Here is a 26,591-nt window from a genome sequence, read left to right as displayed (position 1 = left end):
TTTTTTGGTGTTCTGTATTTTCACCTTGGTGTATCCAGGTGTTGGTTTCTCTTATGTTAGCCTATTTAGGATTTTTCAGGCTTCATAAATCTGCAGATTTATATCTTTTTTAGGTTCTACAAAATTCTCAGCTAGCATCACTTTGAATATTGCCTCTCTTTAATTCTCTTTATTATCTGTTACCAGTTCAATTACATATTTATAGACAGACTCGCTTATCTTCCATGTCTTTCAAGCTTCTCCTTCGTATTTTGCATCTTCTTATCTATCTATGCTGCATTTTCAACTTTCTCCTATACATTGTTTCTCTGCTTCACTCTCTTCAACCGTCTGCTATTTCACATATTCATTGAGTTTCTAATTTGTTGTTGTCTACCTAGTATTGTTATAATGTATTGTTCCTCTTATTTTTGATTCACCTTTTTAACTTAAATATGTTAAACATATTCTATGTCTAACTATACAGTAGCTGCAGTCTTTGGTTGTCACATCTGTTGTTTGTTTGTATGTATGTTTACTTTTGCTTATGATGTCATATTCCCTCATATGTTGTGATTTTTTTTTTTAATTATGCTTTCGGCCTGGCACAATGGCCCATGCCTGTAAGTAATCTCAGCACTTTGGGAGGCCGAGGCAGGTGGATCACCTGAGGACAGGAGTTCGAGACTAGGCTGGCCAACATGGTGAAGCACCGTCTCTACTAAAAATACAAAAATTACCCAGGCATTGTGGCAGGGGCCTGTAATCCCAGCTACTTGGGAGGCTGAGGCAGGAGAATCTCTTGAACCCAGGAGGCAGGGGTTGCAGTGAGCTGAGATCAAGCCATTGTACTCCAGTTTGGGCGACAAGAGTGAAACTCCATCTCAAAAAATAAAAATTTAAAAAATTTAAAAATAAAATTATACTTTAATGAAAAAATGGAATTTTACCTATGTGAATTTTGAAGCTAGTATATGAAACCTTTGGAAAAGATTTACATATGTATGTTTCTTAGACATCAGGAACTACTGGAACTAAATTCTCAGGTTGTGATTTTTCAGGCTATAAAACTATTGTACCTATTGTTATAGTTATACACTCTCAGGAAAAATATTCTTTCTTCCACCCAGACCTAAGGAATACATATTCTGTAATGTCTGTAGGACTTTCTTCTTAGTTTACCATTTTACTGAAAGTGTTCACTATGAGGTTCCAGCATTGTTTGGGTGATTTAATCCTGCCTCCCTGTATTAGGCCTTAGATGCTTTCCTCCTGCTTGCAGGTTTTAGGCCATCAAGAATTAGGAGATTCTTGGGGTGGGCATGGTAGCACATGCCTGTAAATTCACCACTTTGGGAGGCCAAGGCAAGAGGATCGCTTGAAGCCAGGAGTTTGAGACCAGCCTGAGCAGCAAAATGAGATCCCATGTCTCAAAAAATGTGTTAAAAATTAGCCAGTTGTGGTGGTGCACACCTGTAGTCCCAGCTACTTGGAGGCTGAGGGAGGAAGATCCCTTGAGCCTAGGAGGTCCAGGCTGCAGTGAGCCATGATCATGCCACTGCACTCCAGTAAGAGTGAGACCCTGTCTCTGAAAATAATCATAATCATAATTTTTTATGAAAGGAATTAGCATCCATTGTCTTTATGCTCACTTATCTCTGTGTATTCTTGTTTCTTCATAAATTTTGGTATCACTCGCTCTCCTAAGCCAACCCAAGCATTTAAGGTGTTCGTGGATGTTATTGTTTATTATTATCTAGTAATTTTTAAAAACTTTTCTGGCAGGATTCCCCCAGGATCTTTTCCGTATTATCAGAAATACATTGTAACTCTCACATAAATTATAAAATATTACTATTTTTTTAAGAAAAAAATGAGGATTTCTTAAAAATTTATCAAACAAAAATGACTCAAGAATAGTTTCACAATATGTATCAAAATTTGAATTTTGCCTATGCTTTTCAGGCAGTAATTCCCCATTTAAGAAATTTTCCTAAGTAAATAATAGACAGGGGCACAAAGATGTATGTGGAAGGCCATTCACAGTGGCACTGTTTATATCAGTGAAAAATTCATGGCAATCAATAGGAGCTTGATCTAATAACACATGGTATATTTAAGAGTTATGTTCATTGACATGGAATACCTTTTTTTTTCAGTTCTGTCTCTTCTGTAGGAGTGCCTTTTTAAAATAAATTTGTTCATCAGTAAAATTCTGAAAGCTTTATATACCAAAATATTAATAGTGGTTATTGCTTGCTAGTGAACTTTTAGATGTGGTTCACTTCTTTCTAGATTGTTTGAATTTCTCTAATCATGAAAACATAAAATATGCAGTATCAAGGCATATATACATTCTGTAATTTTTTTGATTCTATCCTACTGGTTTCCTTCATTCTCATGGCAAGTCAGAAGAGGTTGTAGGTGAATCCAGTTCAACCATCTTAGATTACCAAAGATTACAAGGTTATTTTTACTCAACAAATATTTATTGTTTACTTCCTCTGGTTGAGGCACTATAGTGTTTTGTCACTGTAAAATTGGTGGTAAACAAGACAAAAAGTTATTTCCTGGTCTTTATAATTCATTATGGTGGAGGAGGTAGAAAATTCAAAAAGCGAGTGAATAACAAGAGTACATATCAAATAATAAGAGTGACAGAGTGACTGGTAGATTATTTCAGATTGATAGTCACAGAAGAGCCCTCTTCTGAGAAGGTGAAATTTAAACTGAGACATGAAGTGTGAGAATTATGGTGCTAGGGAAAAACATCTGAGATATAAGAGAACAGTTAATGCAAAAGTGCTAAGACAGGATGGAGCCTGGACTTTTTTTAAGAAAAACAGATGCCGGGCGCGGTGGCTCAAGCCTGTAATCCCAGCACTTTGGGAGGCCGAGACGGGCGGATCACGAGGTCAGGAGATCAAGACCATCCTGGCTAACACGGTGAAACCCCGTCTCTACTAAAAAAATACAAAAACTAGCCGGGCGAGGTGGCGGGCGCCTGTAGTCCCAGCTACTCGGGAGGCTGAGGCAGGAGAATGGCGTAAACCCGGGAGGCGGAGCTTGCAGTGAGCTGAGATCCGGCCACTGCACTCCAGTCCGGGCGACAGAGCGAGACTCCGCCTCAAAAAAAAAAAAAAAAAGGAAAACAGAAATGTGTTCCTGGCATAATGCGATCAAGGGAAAGAGTGGTACTAACGACCTACGTCAGGGAGATAATCAGATCATTTCTTTGTAGGCCTAGGTGAGGTCTTTGGATTTTAATCTGAGTTCAGTAAAAAGCCATTGAGGCATTTTTAATAGGAAAGTGACCTCTGTGTGTGTATATGTGTTTGTGTGTGTATAATTTTTAACTCATCATTATGGAAGATTTCAAATATATATCTGGAAAATGATTTTTGCCTAGTAACAACTAAATGGCATAACTTACAGCCATAAATGCTTAACTTGGAGTTTATGAGCCCCAGAAATTCTAGATTAGAATTTGCATATATGGCTGTTATTCTGGGAGTGGGTCCATAGTTCTTAACGGACTTTCAAAAGTGTCTGTGTAATCCTTGAACAGTTAGGAACAGAACTTCTAATTCTGGCAACATTGTATAATCCAGGAAATCCAGAACCCACTCCTGCCGTGAATATAGGATTGAGTCTCCCTTATCCAAAATGTTGGGAACCAGAAGTGTTTGAAATTTTTGATATTTTCAGATTTTGGAATATTTGCATGTATACCTAATGAGATATCATGGGAATGGGACCTAAGTCTCAACAGGAAAATTTATATATATGCCTGAGAAACATAGCCTGAAGGTAATTTTATACAATGTTTTAAAATAGTTTTATCCATAAAACAAAGTTTGTATATACCGAACCATCAGAAAGCAAAGGTGTGGACTCAGCCACCCGTGTGGACAATTTGTGGTATTATGTTGGTACTCAAAAAGTTTTAGATTTGGGAGCATTTTCGATTTTGGATTTTTGGATTAGAGATGCTAAACTTGTATATAGAAACAATGAATAAAATAAAGAAGTTTTTAAAATTTACAGTCAAGCTAGGAAGGAAAAAAAAAAAGAAAAATGGAAGAGAGAAGAGGAGGGAGGGGAATCTCACAACAGAAGTGTGTGAGCACTTGTGAGTGATACTGACATCATATGGCTCAAGGAAGGACTCAGATATTGGGGCTCAGTTTTAGCATGGCCTCAGGCCATTTTCAGATGGAATTCTAGAACTGGTGTCTTTATTTAGAGAAACACAAGATTCTGCAAGGGCTGGTTGCCCTTTTCCAAAAAAAAAAAAAAAAAAGAATTAGAGAAATACTCCAACTAACCCAAGGAAAATACAGATAACCCCAAAGAAAGATGATTGGTACAAATGAATGGACTATTTACAAAAGTAAAAAAAACTGATAGCAGTTAAATATATGAAAAGATACCCTCTGGAAAAATGAAAATAAAGCAGCAGTGAGGTACAATTGCCTACTCGTGAAGTGGACAAACATAGAGTAATTGTTCACAAAGATACAGAGAAAGAGCTGGGAACTCTCATGTGATACTCATGGGATTGTAACTTTAGAGAGCAATTTGGCGAAACTGAACCTGCTCACATCGTTTAACCTCACAATTCTGCTTCTAGACATATACACTAGAGCAGTTCTAGTGCCACCATATAAGGAGATGTGTACAGTGCAGTAGTAGTTAGAGCTTTTCAGCTATATCAGGTTCTCATCCTTGTCAGCCAGTGATAGAATTGTACTTTCCCATCTTCTTTAATAAAGAGTCAATGTGCAGTTCATCATATTTCTTTCATCTCTGCTTTAGCAGGCAGCAAAACTTCTGATGGTGGAAGCTCTGACAGTTAGGGTCCCTAAGTGAGAAATACAGAGAAAGAGAAACGAGCTGACTCACACTGGATATGTAACATTAGCAAGGAGAAAACGAATCTTTGTCTTTTCTAGGTTGCTAAGACTTTGGGGTTAGAGAAACAATGGTGTAACTAGACCATCCTGACCAACAGATACAAGAATATATCAGCATTATTTAAAAGAATAAATGATAGGAGACAATCTAAATGTTCATCAATAAAAGAATGGATAAATTCATGGTAGCATGATGATTATCATTATATGAGGAATACTATATAGTAAGGAAAATGAAGGAACAAGAGCCTCCCACATCAGCCCAAATTTCACAATGTCATGTTTGAGTAAGTTATAGATGGCCGGGCACGGTGGCTCACACCTGTAATCCCAGCACTTTGGGAGGCTGAGGCAGGTGGATCACAAGGTCAGGAGATCAAAACCATCCTGGCTAACACAGTGAAACCCTGCCTCTACTAAAAAAAAAAATACAAAAAATTAGCCGGGCATGGTGGCAGGCACCTGTAGTCCCAGCTACTTAGGAGGCTGAGGCAGGAGAATGGCGTCAACCCGGGAGGCAGAGCTTGCAGTAAGCTGAGATTCCATCACTGTACTCCAGAACGAGACTCCATCTCATAAAAAAAAAAAAAAAAAAAAATTAATTTAATTAAAAAAGAAAGTAAGTTATAGATATGACTGTTGCCCTTATGAAATAAAACAAAATAGGAGAATACTATGAATAATTATATGCCATCAAATTAGGTAACCTAGATGAAATGGACAAATTTCTAGAAAGATACAAACTACCAAGACTAACTCAAGAAGACAAGAAAAACTAAGCAGACTATAACAAGTAAAAAGATTGAATTAGTAATCAAAAAAACTTTGTACAAATAGTACCGGCCCATCTCTTGATTTCAGGAATGCAAAGTTAGTTTAATATAGGAAAATCAATATGTTAATAGAATAAAGGACAAAACCACATGATAGTCTTTTTTTATTATTATTAAAAGCAGATACTTGATTTTTTTATTCTTTTATGTGATAGTCTCAATAGACACAAGAAAAATATCTGACAAAACCTAACACCTTTGCATGATAAAAAATACCCAATAAACTAACAATAGAAAGGAATCTCCTAAACTTCAAAAAGGACATTTATGTAAGCCTACTGCTAACATCCTACTTAATGGTAGAAAACTGGATGGCTCCTTCCTAACATCAGGGATAAGACAAGGATGTCTGCTTTGCCACTTCTACTTTATACTGTGCTGGAGGTTCTAGCCAGGATAATTAGACAAGAAAAAGAAATAAAAGGCATCCAGATTGCAGGAAGAATTAAAACTATCTCCATTCCCACATGATATGATCTTGTATATAAGAAATCCTAAGGAATCCACTACAATTTTATTAAACCTAAAAATGAGTTCAGCAAGTTTACAGTATACAAGATCATATATAAGAAGCAATTGTATTTCTATACACTAATAATGAACAGTGGACAATCTTTTACAATAGCATCTAAAATAATAAAATATTTAGGAATAAATTTAACAAAAGAAGTGTAAGACTTATATAATTAAAACTACAAACCATCATTGAAAGAAGTTAAAGAAGATCTAAATAAATGGAAAGACATGTTGTGCTCATGAATCTATGAGCTTAGTTGTTAAGATTGCAATACTCCCCACGTTGATATACAGATTTAATGCAATCTTTATCAAAATATCAGCTGGCTATTTTTCAGGAATGGATAAGGTGACCCTATCCATTTGTAGGAAATGCAAAAAAAGATGGGTCCATTTGTATGGAAATGCAAAAGACCCAAAATAGCTGAAACAGTCATGAAAAAGAAGTTTTTTGTTTTTGTTTTTGTTTCCCAAGATGGTAGATTAGAGTGGTATTAGCATGCCTGTCCTCCTTGGAAAGACAAAATAGTGTATAGATATTCACACTGTGAACCTTTTGCCAAGAAGCAATGTAGGAACTTAAAGGAAAATGGAATAAAACCCCAAAACCCTTTGAAGGAAGCAGGAGGCTGCAGCCTACACCATGAGCCAGCCAAAAAACTAAGTCCCAAGAGTGTAAGATGGGTAGAGATATACACCCCTACTGGGAAACCTGGCAGTGTAGCTCACAGGAGAAGGCATTAACCCTACCCAGCACTGGAAATAATATAGGGGGGCAGTGGGAAGAGCATAGCGTGCATTTGCAGCCTCCAACATAGACCGAAGGAAGCCATTCCTGATTCTACATTACAGGGCACTTTGTGGAAGTCAGCCAACTAAGTCAGGCAGAGGTTGCAGGTTGAGAGAAGCTCCCAACTGAAATTCACGATTTAATCTCAAATGGGGATGAACTCCCTTGTCCAGAACCAGGGGGCAAGTGGGAAGTATGCTGCGGCCTCAGGCAGAGGAGCTTGGGCACCCTGGCTTTGCAACTAAACTGGAAAGGGTGTGGCCTGAAAGCCTAGGGTTCCTGTCTATGTGAAAGGCTTATGACCTGGGGCAGTTGTGAGTTTAGCTAGCTGGAATTCAGCTAGCTGCTTCTAGCCAACACTGCAAGTGAGAGACCTACGTTGCCAAGTGCATGGGAGCTAGATGAGGCTTACTGCCATCTGCTACTCCCTACTCCCTGTGTGAACTCTTCTGTACAGCAGATGCAGCTATGCTCTTAACCTAGAACATTACTGCCGGTGGCCAGAGAACCACTCGCTAAACCCTACAGGGGCCACTGCTTGTCCTTCAGGTGGAGTCAGAACACGGACTTGCCTGACCCAGCTCCCACCTGGCTTTGCCCCTCCACCCACTCTGGTAGCTTAACACAAAGGACAGGAACTTGTGGGAACCCTGTGGCCCTTCTTACCACCCAAGAAACCAGAGTACGTCCCGTGAGTATCATAAGGCAAGCATAAAGGAAGTGAAATAATGGACTTTGGAGACTCAGAAGGGGGATGGTATGTGGGGCAGGGATAAAAAACTACATATTGAGTACAGTGAACACTACTCGGGTAAATAGGTAAACTAAAGTCTCAGACTTCACCATTAATCCAATTCATCTATGTGATCGAAAACTACCTGTATCCCAAAAGCTATTGAAATTAAAAATTAATAAAAAAATAAAAAAGTTGAACTCACAATTTCTGATTTGAAATATGTAGTAAACCTTACTGTAGAGTGAAAAAAGCAAGCTTTAGAAAACCATCTGCAGCATTTTTATGAAGCTAAAAAACTGGTAAACAAAATAACATGTTAGGAATACATATGTATGTGAAAAACCATTTTGAAATAAACAGATCAAGAATGATAAAGAAGAAATCAATAGTTCAGAATTCATGAGTATGGTTACCTCTGGTGAAATACCATCTCCATGCTGTGGTATGAATCCAACAGTGTTCACAGTTTTATGCTGCTTCAGTGGCTTCATAGGTGTTTTAGTGTTCTACTTTAAAACTCATGTTTTTTTCCATATATGCTTTTAGTATATACCAAATATTATATAATAAAAAATTCATGGGAATATTACATCAAATATATGATAAGTCTTACCTCTGGGAATAAGTTCAAAAGGAGTTTTTATAATGTTTTGGTTACATTCAAAAACTGAAGTAAATATAGTTGAGTGCTAAGCTTTAATGAAGCAAGATAGTAGATATCTATTACTTTATTATAGTATTTTCTATAACTGCTGTATTAATATTTTATAATTTTTTTAAAAATCCAGATAATTCCTACAGCTGCTGAAGTCATTGGCATAAAGCAAAAAGCACTAACACTTTGTAGCACTGTGTTCCATAGTGAAAAATTGTGTGCACTCTAAATGATTATCAGAAGGAGAACACTTTAAAAAAAGTTCATTTCAACAGGGTACAATTATGACAATTTAAAAAAGCATTCAATGTTTGTAAAATGTGGAGAATAGAAAGACATGATATATTGATAATTATTAACACTATATATAGTGTGACAATTTTTGCAAAAAATTCACAATTTATATAAATTTATAGTTACTATATTCATAGAAAAAAACCTGAAAAAATAGATACAATTGTTAATACAGCAATTGTCTTTGGAGCAGTGGTTCTCAAGGGCAGAGCTGCCGTGTTTCTTCTTGGGACACTTGGCAATATCTGGAGACATTTTTGGGTGTCACAACTGGAAAACAGAGACCAAATTCAAAATCAGTAAAGATACTTCTTAAAACCTCATGTATGAAAATTTAAAACATATTTTAAATAATTTATGAGTCAAAAACATTGCTAATAAACATGTAAATGATGTTTAATTGCACTTGTAACTAGGGAAATTCAAATTAACAAACAACATACTATTTCATATACAACGTTGACAAAATAAAAGAGTGGAAACAGCAGATGCTGTTAAGAATGTAGAAAAATAAGAATGCTTATTCACTACTGGTGTGCATTAACTGATGAAGCAAATTTGGAGAACAATTCCACAATATCTAATAAAATTGACCATATGTCCCCTATGGCTTAGCACTTCCTTTTCTAGGGATTTAATGTAGAGAAATTTTCATACATTTATACAAAGAGGCATGTATAATCTGTAATTTTTAAAAGAGCAAATTGGAGTAGTTATAAAAGCCTGTTAATCAGGGAATGGATAATAAATTACAATAAATTTATACAATGGATTACTATTCACAGTTTAAAATAAATGAACTAGTTTTGCAGACAATATTGAGCAATTATGAAATCACAAAATTGAGATAATAAAAATAATCTGTAGAGTTACTCTTTTAGATTATACTCTTGATGCAAAACCTTAAATGCACAAAATAATAGTAAATATTATTAAGGGATACTTGCTTACATAGTAAATGTCATTAAATTAGGACTAGGAAGAATACTTAGGATAGTAGTTCCTGCTGAGGAACAATTATAAAAACTTTTAACCAAATATATAGTTTTATTTATTGAAAATGTATACATAAATTTTAAGTACATATTAATGAGTAATTGATTATAGTGAGTATATGGGTGTTCTTTGTATTATTCTTTTTTGTGTTTATATTTGAAACATTTTTATAACTGAAGAGTAAAACATACAGAAGGTAAAAATCATTATGCCATGTTATAGAATTCAAATACTTGACTACAAGACAAGATAAGCAGATGATGCTAGACTAAGCTTAAGAATCATTTTTGAAAGAATCTTTCCTGATATTCTTCCTCCATTCTTCATTGTTCCCAAATTGCGCACTTACAAATTAACCAGTTGCTTTGTGTGTTAATATACCCTATACATACTTCTACTAAATTACATGTTTTACTTATTTCTTTACAGTTGTTCTCACCCTAGAGACCATAAACTCTTTGGGGTGAGAGACTATATTTCATTTATCTATCAGCTATGCATAGTTTAGTGGCTAACAAATAGTAGGCACCAAATAAATTATTTGATGAATGAAATACTAAATGATTGAACAAGATTCTAAAGGAGGAAGAAATATGTAAGAGATAATTACCAATACTAAACTTTGCCTACATTTTAGTTTTGATGTGATCGACACTATATATGCTCTTGCCATATCCAATAATAGGATATCCAATCAGTCCCTTTGCGTTAGTTAAGATTAGATTTTGCTATGTATAACTGGTGAACTCAAAATAACAGTAGTTTCCTTTAGAAATTTCTTTCACACCAAAAAGAAGCTGAAAGAAGGTAATCCAGGGCTGCTGTGGAGGTTCCAGAGTGTCAGGGACCATGTTCCAATTATCTTTCTGTTCCACCATCTTTACTGAGGTACCACATGAACCAAAAGAACTGCTCAAATTCCATCAGTCCCTCTTTCTTTCCTTCCTTTCATCTTTTTTCTTTCTCTTTCTTTCTCCCTTATTAATCCGAATAGACAAGAAGTGCTTACCCTGACTTTTGAAAGGAGACTTCTTAGTAGTACTCTATGGCACTTCCGGTTGTATCTCATTGGCTAGTACCTAGTTAGTGGCATGGCTGCTTGGAGATGTACAGGGGGCTGGGAAATGTCGTTTAGCTGCATGGCAGCGTTTTCAGCCGAAATTGTGGTTGGTTCGGTTACTAAGGAGCAAGGAGAGAATGGACATTGAAATACAATTAACAGTCTCTGAATTTTTAATCACTAATGGATACCAAAAGGAGAAAGAGCTTTTCCCTTAAGGGACGAGCCTGATGAAAGAGAGAAGTAAATGGCAGGGAAAGCTTTTTAGTGTGCTATTTGTGCTATTTTTAGCCAACAAGCCAAAAATCAGAAGATTTTATGTTGAACCTAATTCCTATCAACTTCAGTTTTGCTCTCAAAGACAAGATATTAACCAAATATAATTCATGTTTTAGAGTGTCACTTGTAAATCTGATGTGGTAGGATTCTTTTGCCATTTTACTTCTGCCAAATCATATAAACTAAGAAATAGTTTGATTTTTGGTTATAGGATAATGACATAAATTTGGTATTAGCCAAAGTGCTAGTCTTAGGGAAAAAATGAGGTAGTAGTAAAATCAGGAAGCTAATATTTTATAGGCGCTTAATCCATAAATAGTCAGTTGACTTCCCTAGGGTGTTTAATCCTGGTCAGCTCTTTCTAGTATTGATTATTTTCCCTGGGTTGTAAAGTTTGTAATGAAAAGTTTTATTCTTTGGAGATTTGAAAAATTGCTTTTCATGAGTTCTCTATCTTGCAGGCTCTAAATTATCTTGGTATTCAGCCCACAAAGGAACAACACCAAGCCCTGAGACAGCAAGTACAAGCAGACTCAAAAGGGACAGTGTCTTTTGGAGGTAATATTAGGTTTACTGTGTTGTATTATCACCGAATCATCATTCAAGAGTTATTGTGACACATTTTCATTAACAGTGTTTGTTCTTTAGAAGGAGAGAAGGAAAAGTAAAACTACATCCATTTCAAGTTCCTTAATCAGTACCCCAAGAACTCAGCTAGAATTACTGAGCTGAGCTGGCAGGGTCAGCAGAAAGAATTTTATTAGGACCTAAACAGCTCCAAACTATTATCATTCTATCATATTCTGTTTATGTTTTATTTATTGCATAAACATTGCTTTAGTAATAACAAAAGAAACAGTACAAAATATGGAAGTTCTAATTTCACTACTGTGAGGTTCATTCTAATCCTTTTTCAGCTAATATCATGTAGTAAATATTTTTATGATGCTACATAATTACAGTCATCCCTTGCTATGGGAGAGGAATTGTTTCCAAGACGCCTGCATATACCCAAATCCAGCCATACTCAATCTCATAGACAGCCCTGCAGAACCCACATATAGTAAAAGTTTACCCTCCATATATGTGGCTTCTGCAACCGGCAAATACTGTATTTTTGATGCATTTGGTTGAAAAAACTTGATGTATAAGTGAACCTGTGTAGTTCAAGCCTATGTTGTTCAGGGATCAACTCTATTCTTATTAAAGATACCATAATGTACCACTTAGTTGTTGTACTATAATGTTAAGGCTTTCTACTATTATGAATTTTGATTGTTTCTTAGTAGCTGATATTACAGATCTGTATTTATCATCATTGTGAATGTAGCTGTTTTTCTTTCTTTTCTTAAGCCTAATCCTCACAAATGGTTTAGACTTTTGATACATACTGGTAAATTGTTTTTCAGAGATATTTTGCAATATATTTGTTCTACCACCAGTAATGTTTGAATGTAACACATTTTGTCTTCTTGTCACTATTAAGTATTTAATTTTTTCTTGTATAGTAGATGTAACATTGTATCATTTATAAAGCATCTGTATTGCTAAAAAGAAAATTGACCTTTTGGTTTTTAAGTGATGATAGAAAGATATTTTTCATCCCATCTCCACTTGAAAATCATCCCAAAATAATCATGAAAACAAGAAACAGAAAAACATATACAACTAAAACCACAATATCTAAGGACAGAAAAATGGGTGAGGAAAGTAAACAAATTTGTGAGCAGAGGTAGGTAAAGCCCAAGTATGTGAAGACAGAGGAAAATCACAATGAGGAACAAGTTGATTTGACCCTAAAATGATTTAGGAATTGAAGACATCAAGTACTTCTGGAGACTGAATTTTTAGGCAGGATATTGAAACAGAATTGTTGGAAATCTTTATAAGGAGAATTATGCATGCTCTTCTCTGCCCTTTCTCAAGTAGTCCGGCATCCACCACGCTACACCTCCGGGGAAAAAGAAGTATATTCCTTTGAGAAATTAAACCAGAGATCGTGCACCCATAGTTGCCAGCGGCAAGGGAGTTTGTGGAGTATATAGTGAATCACCACTCGTAATATGCATCCAGATTGCTCAGGGAACTTTGCCGCCATGTTTATTACTATAGACAGAAGACTATAGTATTCTCTCTGAAGAAGTGAACAAAAATGTCAGCTGGCCACCAGATTGCCCTGTAGTGAAAACTGCCAGTTGGCAAAGCAAGTTACACACACAAAATTTCCAACCAACTTTTTTAGTGCCCAATTCTTAAATATGAACTCATAGTCAAGAGTCACCAGAGATTTGGAGAAATCCTCCAACATAAAGTATAGAACCCCAAACTATCAGACAAACAGAATAAAGGAACTCAGAAAAAAAGAAATACAGAAGCACAGAAGAGAATTTCAGGTAGGAGGCCAGGAGCAGTGACTCATGCTTGTAATCCCAGCACTTTGGGAGGCCAGGGTGGGTGGGTCACCTGAGGTCAGGAGTTCAAGACCAGCCTGGCCAATATGGTGAAACCCTGTCTCTACTAAAAATACAAAAATCAGCTGGGCATGGTGGTACATGCCTGTAATCCCAGCTACTCAGAAGGCTGAGGCAGGAGAATCACTTGAACCTGGGCAGTGGAGGTTGCAGTGAGCCCAGATCGTGCCACTGCACTCCAGTCTGGGTGACAGAATGAGACTTCATCTCAAAAACAAAACAACAAAACAAAAAATTCAGGTAAACTCTCATAACATCTTTAAAAAGATAAGTGAAGGTAATGCAACCATGAAGTAAAGTAGGATGTTGTAAAACAGGAACAGAGAATATTTAAAAGAATCCTTGGAAATTAAAAATACAGTAGCCAAAGTGGAAAATATTTGAGGATACATAGATAAGTAAGTTACTCTCCATGTCAGAAGAAGCCTATGAACTGTTCTTTTTCCTATTTAACCTGTCTTAGCCTCAATTTTTTTCATCTGTAAAATGGACAGGATAAGAGGACCTACCTCAGAAGACTGTTGGGAGGATGAAATTGCTAAGCACTGTTCCTGGCATACAGCAGCTGTTACATAAACATTAGCTGCTGCCATTAATAATTGCTATCAAACCTCAGGTTCTTCCAGCTAGAAAAGCCATAAATCATAATATTGTCATATGTTTCAGAAAAAGTTCTACTTATAATACATGGGTTGAAAAACTATAGGTCCACGCTATATATTTGCTTTATTATTATCTTAACTGAATTATTAATTTTAGCAAAGTTAACTGAAGTAAGTTCAGACCAATTTGTCTCTTACTTCTTATTTGAACTACATTTACCTATCACTTCAGTCAATACTATTTTAAGATAATTTATGCGGGTTAAATTTGAAACATTAGCAACTTCATATAGAATAAAGTAAGATTTAGAAGGGGTTAAATGCTATGTTCTTACTTAAATATGTTCCATTTTAGATTTTGTCCAGGTTGCCAGAAACTTGTTTTGCTTGCAGTTGGATGACGTAAATGTTGGTGCACATGAAATTTCCAATATATTAGATTCACAGGTAGAGTATGCCCTATAGAATTGCTTTGACATGTATAAGTCACAAGTCTTGAATGTTATATGTCATGTGTGCAGGCTTTTTTCACTTAAAAATAGCAATAATACATGTTTCTTGCATAAATATACAAATACAAATCAATTTAAAATCAAAAGTAAAAGTTCATCCTGATCTTCATTCTCCTCTCTCACCAGCTTCTTCTGCTACTCCCATACCTAAGTTTACCAGTATTGGCAATTTGATATGTGGAGAATACGTGCTATGACTAGCTAGCTAGACAGACAGATACCATGTGTGCATGTGTCCATTCTAATCTGTTTTATCTCTCTATAATATACACATAGAAAAGCACCTATATAATGTGTATATATACTATGAAATTTTATAGTCTAAACCATCCTTATTTAATTAGCATCAGATCAAGAAACATAAAATTAAATAAATACATTACCAGATGCTCTCCTGCCCCCAGGTTCCGTTTTGATTGCTCGTAACACCCCTGTACCCCCACAAAAAATTGGGTAACTACTCTTTTACCTTCTAACAATGTAAATTGGTTTTGCCTCTTTTTGTGCTTTACGTAAAATGGAATTGTGAAGTTTATTTGCTTCAATCGTGTTCTATAGAAGTTTGATATTTATATTATTGAATATTTTAGTCCTTTTCGTTGTGGATTTTTGGTAGTATTATCTTCTTAAGGACCTCCTTCTTAATTTATGTTCTATATAATTTGTATATTTAATTAACTAAAAAATTCATTCTTATTTATGCATGGCAAACCACTTGTTTTTGTTCCACCATCATTTGTTTAAAAACCCATTTTCATTTTTGCCATTGATTTGAAATGCAAACTTTATCATATACTAAATTTCTATCTAGATACACAGATCTGTTTCTATATCTACCATTCGAATGATTTTTACCTTAGAATTGAGTCTTATGATATAGTTATAACAACTTTTCACTGGTTGATTTTTTTGTTTGTTTCCAGTGATTAAAATCATTGGATATATAAATATATATTTTTAAAAGAAACCTGTTATTATACAATTCTTTTAAATGTTACCAGTAGAATCTATATACTACAGTATTTTATACCCATAGCCATCTATTTCAAAGAAAATTCATGCATTATCCTTTTATTCTCAAAACTTTGTCTTTCTTTTTCTCTGTTAGCTCTTATTTCTGTTCCATATAGACCTGGAATCTCGTCCTGATAACACATAATTGTATGCTTGGGAAATGATCACCCTATCATTTTGCTGCAAAAAAAAAAAAACTTTAAATGAATTAAAATGATTTGTTTTATTTTCCTATGTTTATAAGGGTTTACAAATTAAAATTTTCTTCTGTATTGAATTATAATTATACTTATTATTGGTACATAATCAATAAAATTAAAAATATGACATAACTTTTGATCAATTTTTGTGAACATAATATTAAAAATATAAATCTATATTTTAATAGGATGAAAGAATTATTTTCATGCCAGCTCTATCCCTTATGAAATTACCATATTTACCTGGGAATTTCTGGACTCTTTATTCTGGTGGTTTCTTGGCTCCATAAGTCTTGATATGTGATAAGATGTTCTCCTATCTTGTTTTTCTTATTTACTTACTTTTAATTGACAAATAATTTCAATTTATTGTGTACAACATGATTTAGAATATGTATACATTGTGGAATGGCTCAGTCGAGCTAATTAACATATGCTTTACCTCAAATAATTTATCTTTTTTTATAGTGAGAACACTTAAAATCTACTCTAGCAATTTTCAAGATGCAATACATCATTATTAACTATAGTCACCATGTTGTACAATATATCTCTTGAAGTTTTTTCTGCTGTCTTATGGAAATGTTATGTTCTTTGACATCACTCCAAAGTGCCTCCCAGACCTCCTGCCATTCTTTTAAAATATCGCTTTGGCTAATCTTCAGTCTTATCTTCTCCATATGAATTCCATGAAAAATCTTGCTCTGTTGAATTTATATGTTATATTGGGAAGAATCAACATCTTTATAAATTTAAGTTTCTGTGAACATGTTATGGCTCTCATGTATTTATATCTGCTTTGATGTCAATATATTTTACATATATTTTAATTAATTATATTTTAATAATCTAGTTACCTTACACTATTTGTTGCCATTAAAATTAATGGTACATTTTAAACATTTGTTTCATTTTAAATTTATTTGGTTATATATAAAATAAAATTAATTTTCATATATTTACCTTATATCTTACAACCTTGTTATACCCATTTTCTTTTTATTTTCCAGGAAGTCTTCAACATTTTTTGTTCTAATGATCCCCTTTCTGAATTGCTAATAGTCTTATTAACTTAGATATTTCTTTATTTTTGTTTCTGTTTTCAGTGATACTTTTAAATAAATAATACGGTCAGTCAAGTTGTTTGAATGCTGCTAGAAGCCCTAAATTCAAGCGGGAGAATAGATGTGTTACATGTTTTTAATAACTTAATTCAAGTTTAAAAACAAAAATTGCACTTTTATTTCTTGGACATATTTAGAGCTCTACTGTTTTCAGGTGATATCCTTTATTGACAGGAAGTTTGAATACTGTTTATTATTAATTACATAATTTCAAATTCCAGAAACACAGAGTATATAAGTATATGATTAATTTATTGAACAAATAAGTCTGACTGCTCATTTAAAAAATGATGCATGTAACTTTTTTAATGTTTCAAATCACTTTGTTCTCTTTTGTAAGCAGTCTCTTTTGTAAGCAGTCTCTAAGCATGTTGCCCATTGCAATCACCCAAAGATCTGGTTGTTCTGTAACCCTCAGGAGAGTACCCAGTTCTCCCAGCGTGAAGCACTGATTTATCAGAACTAATTTTGTAGCATTTATTCGAAGAGAACTAAAGCTGTATTCAAGTAGCACAGTTTTCATTCTGCTGATTCAGGTGTTGTGTATTTATCTACCTAATGATGGCAGGGAGCATTGTTTTTTACTGCCAAACAGTTCTCAGAGCTGCCATGCTCATTTTTTATGTGGAAGGCAAAGATAGTTGGGTAATTTACAACATGCCAATGAAGTGGGCAATTCAGAGTATTTTGTGTGAGCAAGCAAATCTTTTTTAGCAGCTGCAAATGGATTGTCATGCTCCAAGTTAGCAATTTATTTCCTCCTTACCAATATAATTTTGGGGCAGATAAGAATGTTTTTATAGTTTGGAAGTTGTTGGGATTAAAAAAAAAAAGAATGTGTTAACCTGTGATACTTTGACAGCAAAAGCAAAGTGCTAATGGCAATTGTGCAAGAGTCAATAATTCCAGACATGTCAATAATTCTGATATGTCGATGATTTCCAATTCGTGACTTCAGATCAAAATGTTGTGTAAGAGAATTATATTAATTTTTTATTGTATTTTTTTCACTTGAGTCCACAATAAGAAAATGTACTTTTTCACCATACTTACATATGTAACTGAAGCAAAAGCCTGTCAAAGCATTAGTTACCTTTTCTATGTACATTGCATTCTTACTTAATATTCACTTGTATTTCATTAAAACTTTGGTTTCACGTTCACTAATGGGTAATGTAACAGTTCAAAGAAACATTATAAAAATCACAATTATTGTCATGTGGCTCACCAAAAACAAATACAAAATTACTGATTGTTTTGCAGTGTAATTCCCTACTTTTTTGAGTTCAAAAGCAGGTTAGTCCCCCATCTGCAGTATGTCAATCAGTCTGTAGTTATAGATGCCAACTGTCTATGAGGGTGAGAAATTCCACTATGGTTACCCCCTCAACCAGTCAGTTTCACAAACAACAGGGCTGGGTCATTCTGTTAGGCATACATGTCTTTTACTCATATGTTTTCTTTTTTTGGCTGATAAAGATGGCTTGTCTTTCTCAATTTATTTTTAAAAACATTGTTACTGAAATCTAATATACACAAAATAAAGTACAAAAATGTGAAGTGTACAATTTGATGAATTTTTATTATGTGTCTCAAATGGAATCACCACTCAAAAGGCTCCCTCAGGCCACCTTCTCAGTCAGCCACCACTTTCCCACCTTTACATTGGAACCAATATTTTGACTTATAACAACATAGATTATTTTTGCCTTTTATTGAATTTCATAATAAATAGAATTATAGAATTTGTACTCTTTTGTAACTTGTTGCTTTTGCTCATTATTTTGTCTGACTCATAAGATCTCTTGAGATGCTATCTTTTAAGTAGGAATTGCTGAGTCAGTTTAAAATCAGTCCTACTTTTGTTTGTTTGACAACTTTTGGGTTTTGAAGAATATGACATTTAGAACCAAAAATATAATTATCTTACTGTGAGTCTAATCATCATTGCTACATTACAAAATTCACACAGTGCTACACCTGCTGCTGGCACAAGGTTATATGCAGAAAGGGCAAGGCTGGAGCCCACATTTAGCAGTACTCTAAACTTAGCAATAGCAGAATATAGTCCATCGTAGTATGATTTTACCAGACTAATCAAGTACTATATCATGAATGGATTATCTTAAAATTATAGACAGAACACTAAATTCCCTAAAATAGATTTTTACAGTTTGGGCTCTTGTTAAGTCAATTTAGTGTTCTGCGACTACCATTTTAAACAAGTGAAATAGAACAAAATGGAAAATATCAAAGTGAACTGTATATGATAAAACTGAGTAATGTTTTACTTATACTGGATCATAATATGTACATATTTCTCACCATGTATAGCAGTAAATACTTTATAGCCACTTCCCTAACAAAAACATGAAATATATATTCAACAACTGCAGTGTGCATGTTTTGTTATGTTCACATGTTATTAAGATAGATAAAATTTGGCCTACATATTTTAAGGAAAAGTCATGTGCCCAAATAATTACAGTAAGAAAAGCTGCATTGTGTGGCAAGGCCGTAAGAGTAATAAAGCTTAGAACATTCAGAAAAGATTCATAACAGTTGCCATTTGAGTAAATTTTGAGGGATAATTAGGATTTTATGTGCTCAAGAGGTGAGTAGGGAGTGATAAAAGTATTAGCATAAACAGAAAAATTAGAATGTAATGCACACAGAGAGTAGTCTACTTAAGAAAAAAAGGATAATTGGGTTCATTCAGGTGACAGAAGTTATGCCTCAAAGAGTAAATGTTAAATTTAGAAGTCTGTACTTTACTCAGTAGTCAGTGAGGAGCCATTAAGAAAAACAATTAAATGACAAAAGTGATATTTTAGAAAGAGGAATCTTATGTGTGGTTATCTAGGAAGGGAATGAAAGTGGTGGTAGGTAGTCTAGACAGAGGACTATAGAAATAATCCAAATAAAGATAATAAAAAACTAAAGTATAGTGAAGGTGGGGAGAATAGAAAGGAAAGACATGATAAATCTAGATTACTTACCGAAAACAACTGCAACAAATATATCAGCAGTAGGACTTGCTGACCCTTTGGACATGAGAACTACGGAAGAGGAATGAATGAAAAAAAAAAAAAACAAAACTCCAAAGTTTTGGCTAGGATAACTAAGAATATGATGGTACAGGTAGCATTAATAGAACTAGGGAAATAAGGAGAAAGCCTTTTTCAAAGTAGAGATGATGACAGGTTGTGTTTTAGAGAGATTTAAGAAGCTGGCAAGTACGAATAACCAAAGGCCACTGGAAATTAGGAAGTAGACACTGGGAAGGAATTTGGGAATATTTTGGAGAGTGATAGTTGAGGCATAATAGTGAATGTGCTCACTCAGAACGTGTAGGGAAAAAGGAGAAAAGGAACAAACTTTGGGGAACCTCCCAAACCCCCTTTCTCCATTTAAGGAGTAGACATGAAAGTAACTCATTGGGAATAGCCTAAATGTGCAGAAGGGTGGGTGAGATATTAGGATATCACAATCTAAAGAAGATAAAATTTCAAGGAAAAAAGTCTTCAATAATGTTATATATAACAAAGAAGAAAGTTGGTGGGGGGCATTTTCTTTGTCACATGGCAGTTTTATTGGTGAAAATTGGAAGTAATCATTTTAGAAATATGGGAATGAGAGGAAAGATATATAAGCCAGATTATAAGAAGTGAAAGGAATGAGCAGGGAAATGGAAGGAGAAAAGAAGATACCCAGAAATTCTTAGGTGAATAGGATAGTAAAGTCACACACACTTTTATAAGGAAAGGAGGTAATTTGAATAGGTCTCTAATGAAAGGCCTTATCAATAAAATTAGACTAACACTGAAGTTAACTGTTTTGTAGCTGTTTCTGTTTAAAATGAATTGAGATTAGGGAATATGGCCAATGGAATAGTAGTTATCCAGAATTGGTACAAGTCAAGTAACTTAAAATATGATAGAGCAGCAACAGTAAAAGGAGAGCTGAAGTCAGACCTAATCAGCACAGTCCAATGACCTATAGTATGTATTTCTTGACATCTCCAGAAGGAGATTCTAGAAAGCATAGTAGAAATGATTTACAATGTTACTTACCAGCTGTTGCAAAGTTCAGGGGATCCAAGGATCACAAATGATATTGTGAGAACCAGACAAAAAACAGATGTGGAAGGTTAAGGAATATAAATTTCAGTAGTTAGTGATAGATTTTGAAAACAGGTATCTGTCTGGAATTGTTGCTGTTAAATAACAATTCATTTGCTGCTGCCTTAGCTGAAGTATATTTGAATGGAACTGTATAAAAAAAGTCATTGAGCACAAAGGGGCTTTTCAAAGAATTCACAAGGAACATCCATGGCCAATTCTCTGCAAGTTTTTGCTGCACAGTCCAAAATAGCAGTGGGATCATAAAACATTTTTTTAATTCATGGTTTGTTCTATGACTATTTAGTCTAGGCTTTGCCTCTCGAAATAGTACCATGGATTCTTTTATGCATGATTTACCTCCATGATGTTAAGTTCAAAAGTTTATTATCACATCCCTAAAATCCCAATCTATAATTTCTCTTACTAAATTATTTTAGCTCTGGTATCTAAAATTTTATTTAAACTTTTTTTTTTTTTTTTAAAGACATGGTCTCACCCTGTCATCAGGCTGGAGTGTAGTGGTGCAATCTCAGCTCACTGCAGCCTTGACCTCCCGCCCACTTCAGTTTCCTGAATAGCTGGAACTACAGGAGTGCCCCGCCATGTCTGGCTAATTTTGTTTACTTTTTGTAGAGACAAGGTCTCATTATGTTGCCCAGGCTGATCTCAACCTCCTGGACTCAAGCAATCCTCCAGCCTCGGCCTCCCAGTGTGCTGGGATTACAGACCTGGGTCACTGCACCCAGCCTTATTTAAACTTTTGAATCCTCCTTATTTCACTTCTTAGAATGAGAAAATGGAATAGGCCATATGAATGCTGAGTAGAAACACTGAGTTTCCCAGATTGTGTTTTGTATACTTTAGTTCCATGAGCTAGTATAAAAATAAATAAATGAAGGCAACAGGGTGAAGAGGTTAGGGGTTTGTAGTATGGTGAAATTATTGAGGAAACATGACAAGTTATTATACTTTTTTTTTTTTTTTGGCAATTCAAATGCTCGTTGGCATATTAAGGCTGTTGGAAGCCATGCAGGAAATAAAATTAATTTTTTCTAAATCATTGACCACTACCACCATCACTACCACTCAATTTTGCTTTTACACAAAGCCTGTTAATATCCTTTGGAACACACTCTGGGAAATATTATTACACTTTAAAATGTGTTCAAAATTATTCTAACAATTAGGAATGAATTCGTATGAGTATGTGTGTTGAGTACTTCTGAGAGAGCAGAGTAACAGAGCCATGAAGAATGTAGATCATATAAATTATGGGCAATGTCCATAGATACCCAAAAGCTAATGTGACAGACCAAAAAGAACCAGTGATGTTCAGGGAAATAAATTCTCCCCAAATAGGAAGAGTAACTCCTACTTTTGTTATTCTAGAGTTTGGAAAGCAAATATGAGTTTATTACATCTACTCCACCGTGTTTTTTGTTAAATCTTTAGTAAAAATCAGAGACTATGATTTGTGGGACTCTTGGAATGGCCATTTGTTAGCTGTGAAACCTTAGGCCAAGTTATTAACATTTCTGAACTTGTTTCTTCATCTGTAAAATGGAGACAAGGTGATTGATATTGAATATATACAGTCCTTAGTAATGCATCTGCACATATAAGTTTCCAATAAGTGATTGGTATTATTAATTATTTTTATTATTCTTTTTTCTACTCCATATTCACTTCACCTATCTAAAGGGCCCTGCTTTAAGCCCATGCTTACATAACAACCGCTTTCTCCACTTAATCCTTTAAATTCTATTTTCTTTAGTTGTTATAGCTTCCACATAGGAGATGGCTGTAAACTTGGATTTTTATCTCTGATTAGACTGTCGTTGTTTTTTACATTGTAATTGATGGTCAAAGACATCATGCTAGATGTAAGAGAATTGGTCATCTCTGCTATTTTTTGTTGTTGTTATTCACTTGTGCATAAATTATTAATATTATCTTCAATCTACAATTTCTGTGCAGGAATCTTTAAGCCACTTGTCTGTTGCATTACATTTCACTTAGTTAAAACCAGATACATAATTGATAAATATACTTTACTAGGTTTATGTAAACCATCTGATTTATAATGTACAGCATTTTGTTAGCCTTAGATACCATGCTATTAGAATGAATATATTTAGGGAATAGTTTATGTTTGTAATTCCTGAAGTCTTTATGACAAAATAAAAATTCCAGTCTTCGAATCTGGAATTTTAAAGGAAAATTATATTGTTAAAATAATGATAAAGGTGACAACAAAATCAAAATTCTATTATAAGTAACAACAATGTTAAGCCTAAATGAGTGAAATTGCTTTAATACTTTAATATTCCCTTTTATCTAATCAAATGACTCCAACTTAAGGAACTGAATTTTGTTATTAGAATACAAAAGCCTAAGACTAGTCAAAAAGGATTTTTATGTTACCTCTCATAATTAGCATCTAATGCACAACTTTTCTCTTATATTTTAATGTTGACAGCTTCTTCCTTGTGATTCTTTAGAAGCAGATGAAATGGAAAGGCTCAAGCGTGAAAGAGATGATGCCTTTAAAGAAGTAAATACACTTAAGGTAACCTCTAATTTAGTTTCCTTATGTCTTCTTCAGAAAAAAAAGAAAAAGAAAAAAATCCTATATTGGATTCTGAAGTATTGGGGCTTAACTTTATTTTTAATGGAAAAATATTAATATCAAATAGTAAAAATCATATTCTTTATTGAGTTATCCTTTAGAGAATTAATTTCTTGGTCTACATATTTATATTTCACATTATCTGTATAACATTTAGTGTGAACAATGGTTTTTGCTCATGTCTTCTGTTCAGGTTCTTTCTTACCCTTTTTATTCTCTCTCATTGGTGGCCAGGGCAGAATTAGATGAAGAGCCAATAAAGCAAGTCGTGGCAGTTTTGGATCCTGTGAGTTCTTTGGGAAATACATTTTTTTTCATATGCAGGGCTATTCTTAAGGGACATCATGTTTTGCTAACATAATTTGGGATTAAGACAATATTATGTAAGAGAGGAAAAAACACACATATCCCAAATATACTGTAACATTTTACTTCTTTTTTTTTGTTTGTTTGGTTGGTTTTTTGATTCTTGTTTCTGTTTTGTGTTTTTGAGACAGGATCTCACTCTGTCGCCCAGGCTGGAGTGAAATGCTACAATCATGTCTCATTGTAGCCTCAACCTCCAGGGTTCAAGCGATTCTCCCACCTCAACCTCCCAAGTAGCTGGGACAACATGTCCATGCCACCATGCTCAGCTAATTTTTTTTTTTTTAATTTTTATTTTGTAGAGATGATGTCTCACTGTTTTGTTCAGACTGGTCTCAAACACCTGGGGTCAAATGACCCACCTGCCTCAGCCTCTCAAAGTACTGGGATTACAGGTGTGAGCCACCATGTCTGGCCTTGATTGTCTTTATATGGTTTCATTCTGTTTTTAGAGTAATATTACCTTTAAATTATATCCTAATTTTTACAGAAAGCTCTATTTTCCAAATCTTCAGGAAAAGCAACATAACCACTTGATTTACCACTAACTTACCATAGGAACATATTTTTAAAATTATTTTATTAAATAAGGTATAGTATATTGACAGTTATTTAATTTTTATTAAATAGAAAATCTTTACACCAAAAAGAAAGAAAATTTTTTTTGCTATCTTAGTTTTTATAATTCCAACCTCTAGAGGAAGCCATTGTTGCAAATATATTATTTATCTTGTCATAGATTTTTCTCTACACAGAAAATTATATTTTTAAAAAATAGGCAGGGCATGATGGCTCACACCTGTAATTGCAGAAATTTGGGAGGCTGAGGCAAGAGGATTACTTGAGCTCAGGAGTTTAATATCAGCCTGGGCAACATAGCAGGACCCCATCTCTACTATTTAAAACAGAAAAACAAAAATAAATAAATAAATATATGTATATGTGAGGACAGGGAGTATGTGAGAAATTTCTGTACTTTTCTCTCAATTTTGCTATGAATCCAAAACTGCTTCAACAAATAATAAAGCCTTAAAAAATTTTTTTCCAGTATGTGTGTATTTTCACTTCTATGTAAGTCACTTCATCCATCCACACTTTTTTTTTATAACTTGCCGTCTTTTTTTTCTCTCTCTCTCTCTTTATAAGAATTATATCTCAGGCAGCTTTTCAGGTTAATATACACAGATCTACCAAATTCTTCTCGATAACTCTCCTATACATTAAATGGTTATAAATAAGCCAGTTCCCTATTGATAGACATTAGACTATTTCCAGTTTTTAAAAATAATTTCATCTTCAGCAGCTTTGTAGATGTATCTTTGGGCATTTGTACAGTATATACACAGAATAAATGTCTGAAAATATAATTGCTTTATTAAAAATTATAGACACTTAAAATTTTGCATATGTTACCATATTCCCTTTGAAAAGGTTTTACCAATTCACATTCCTTACTAAAGTATATGAGGATTTCACTACTCTAATAGTATTTTATGTATTTATTTTCTTACCTTTGAAACCATTATCATTCCACATTTTTTAGTTTAACAGTTGTTTTGCCAGAAAATAAAAATTTAGTTTTAAAAATACATTGACAGTGATTTCCTTATATTCTCTTAGAAAACTTCCCCAATGTTGGTTACCTTAATAAGATAACTTTTTATGTATTCTCTTACCTCTGCCTAAACCGTTAGACTTGTGGCTTATCAGAATTTTCAGAGGCTCTCAGATCTTTTTCATTTCCTTATAGTTTATCATTGTTAAATTTAGTGACATGATATATTTGTTTTTATTTTAATATCAATAGTAATTATTAGAATGTTAATTTGAAAGTGTCTATGCCATATTAATTTAACATTTAAATAAGACTTTCTTGAGGAGTCATTCAATAAATCAGGATTTACCTTTAAAGTTCATGAAATGTAATTGAATATACCCTAATATGACAAAACCTAAACTCCCAGATAAGCCGGCAACCAGCTAGCTCAGTTGGTTAGAATATGGTGCAAAAATTCCAGATAAAACAAATTTTACATGTTATAATTACTTTCACCTCAAAACCTATCTATTGGCTGGCCAGTTAAAGAAGCCATGTAAAGTAATGTACAAAGCAATAAATATTTTGTTAAAGGTAATGTTTTTGTTTTCATTTTTTCTACTTCTATTATACACTCATATAAAAGCAGAGGTTGTTAAATGAAGTTCATAAAGCATTTAGATGGTGTCTCATCACTTTTCATTATCCTGTGACATCTCTCTTCTTCATGTCTAATAGGTACAAATAAAAATGAAACCAAGATAATTTTATGTCAGTAGCTAATTTTTATCTTGCAAGAATAATTTTTAAAAGTGTTGTGGGCTTTATTTAAGGAAGCCTTTCTGCAGAATTCACATTGCTACTGCTTTGCAAAGGTGAATGGAAAATAGATATATTTTCCATTTACAGATACAAAAAAATCTAGGGCACCAAGAGTGAAGGTGACTTGCCAGAACAG

General features: G+C 34.0%; 1 protein-coding gene across 2 annotated transcripts in view; it reads left to right on the top strand.

Annotated features, from left to right (window-relative positions):
- The window catches only part of STXBP4 (syntaxin binding protein 4), a 212,961-nt gene that overhangs the window by 65,199 nt on the left and 121,171 nt on the right, over window positions 1-26,591 (top strand). For both annotated transcript variants that reach the window (XM_011953762.1, XM_011953761.1), the window contains exons 9-11: window positions 11,516-11,612; window positions 14,483-14,574; window positions 23,581-23,670. In XM_011953762.1, coding sequence (XP_011809152.1) covers window positions 11,516-11,612; window positions 14,483-14,574; window positions 23,581-23,670 — 279 coding nt within the window. The remainder of the gene's footprint in view (window positions 1-11,515; window positions 11,613-14,482; window positions 14,575-23,580; window positions 23,671-26,591) is intronic.

This window comes from Colobus angolensis, unplaced genomic scaffold (assembly GCF_000951035.1).
Source record: "Colobus angolensis palliatus isolate OR3802 unplaced genomic scaffold, Cang.pa_1.0 Scaffold37, whole genome shotgun sequence".
Taxonomy (NCBI): Eukaryota; Metazoa; Chordata; class Mammalia; order Primates; family Cercopithecidae; genus Colobus; species Colobus angolensis.
This window is presented reverse-complemented; position numbering and strand designations above follow the sequence as displayed.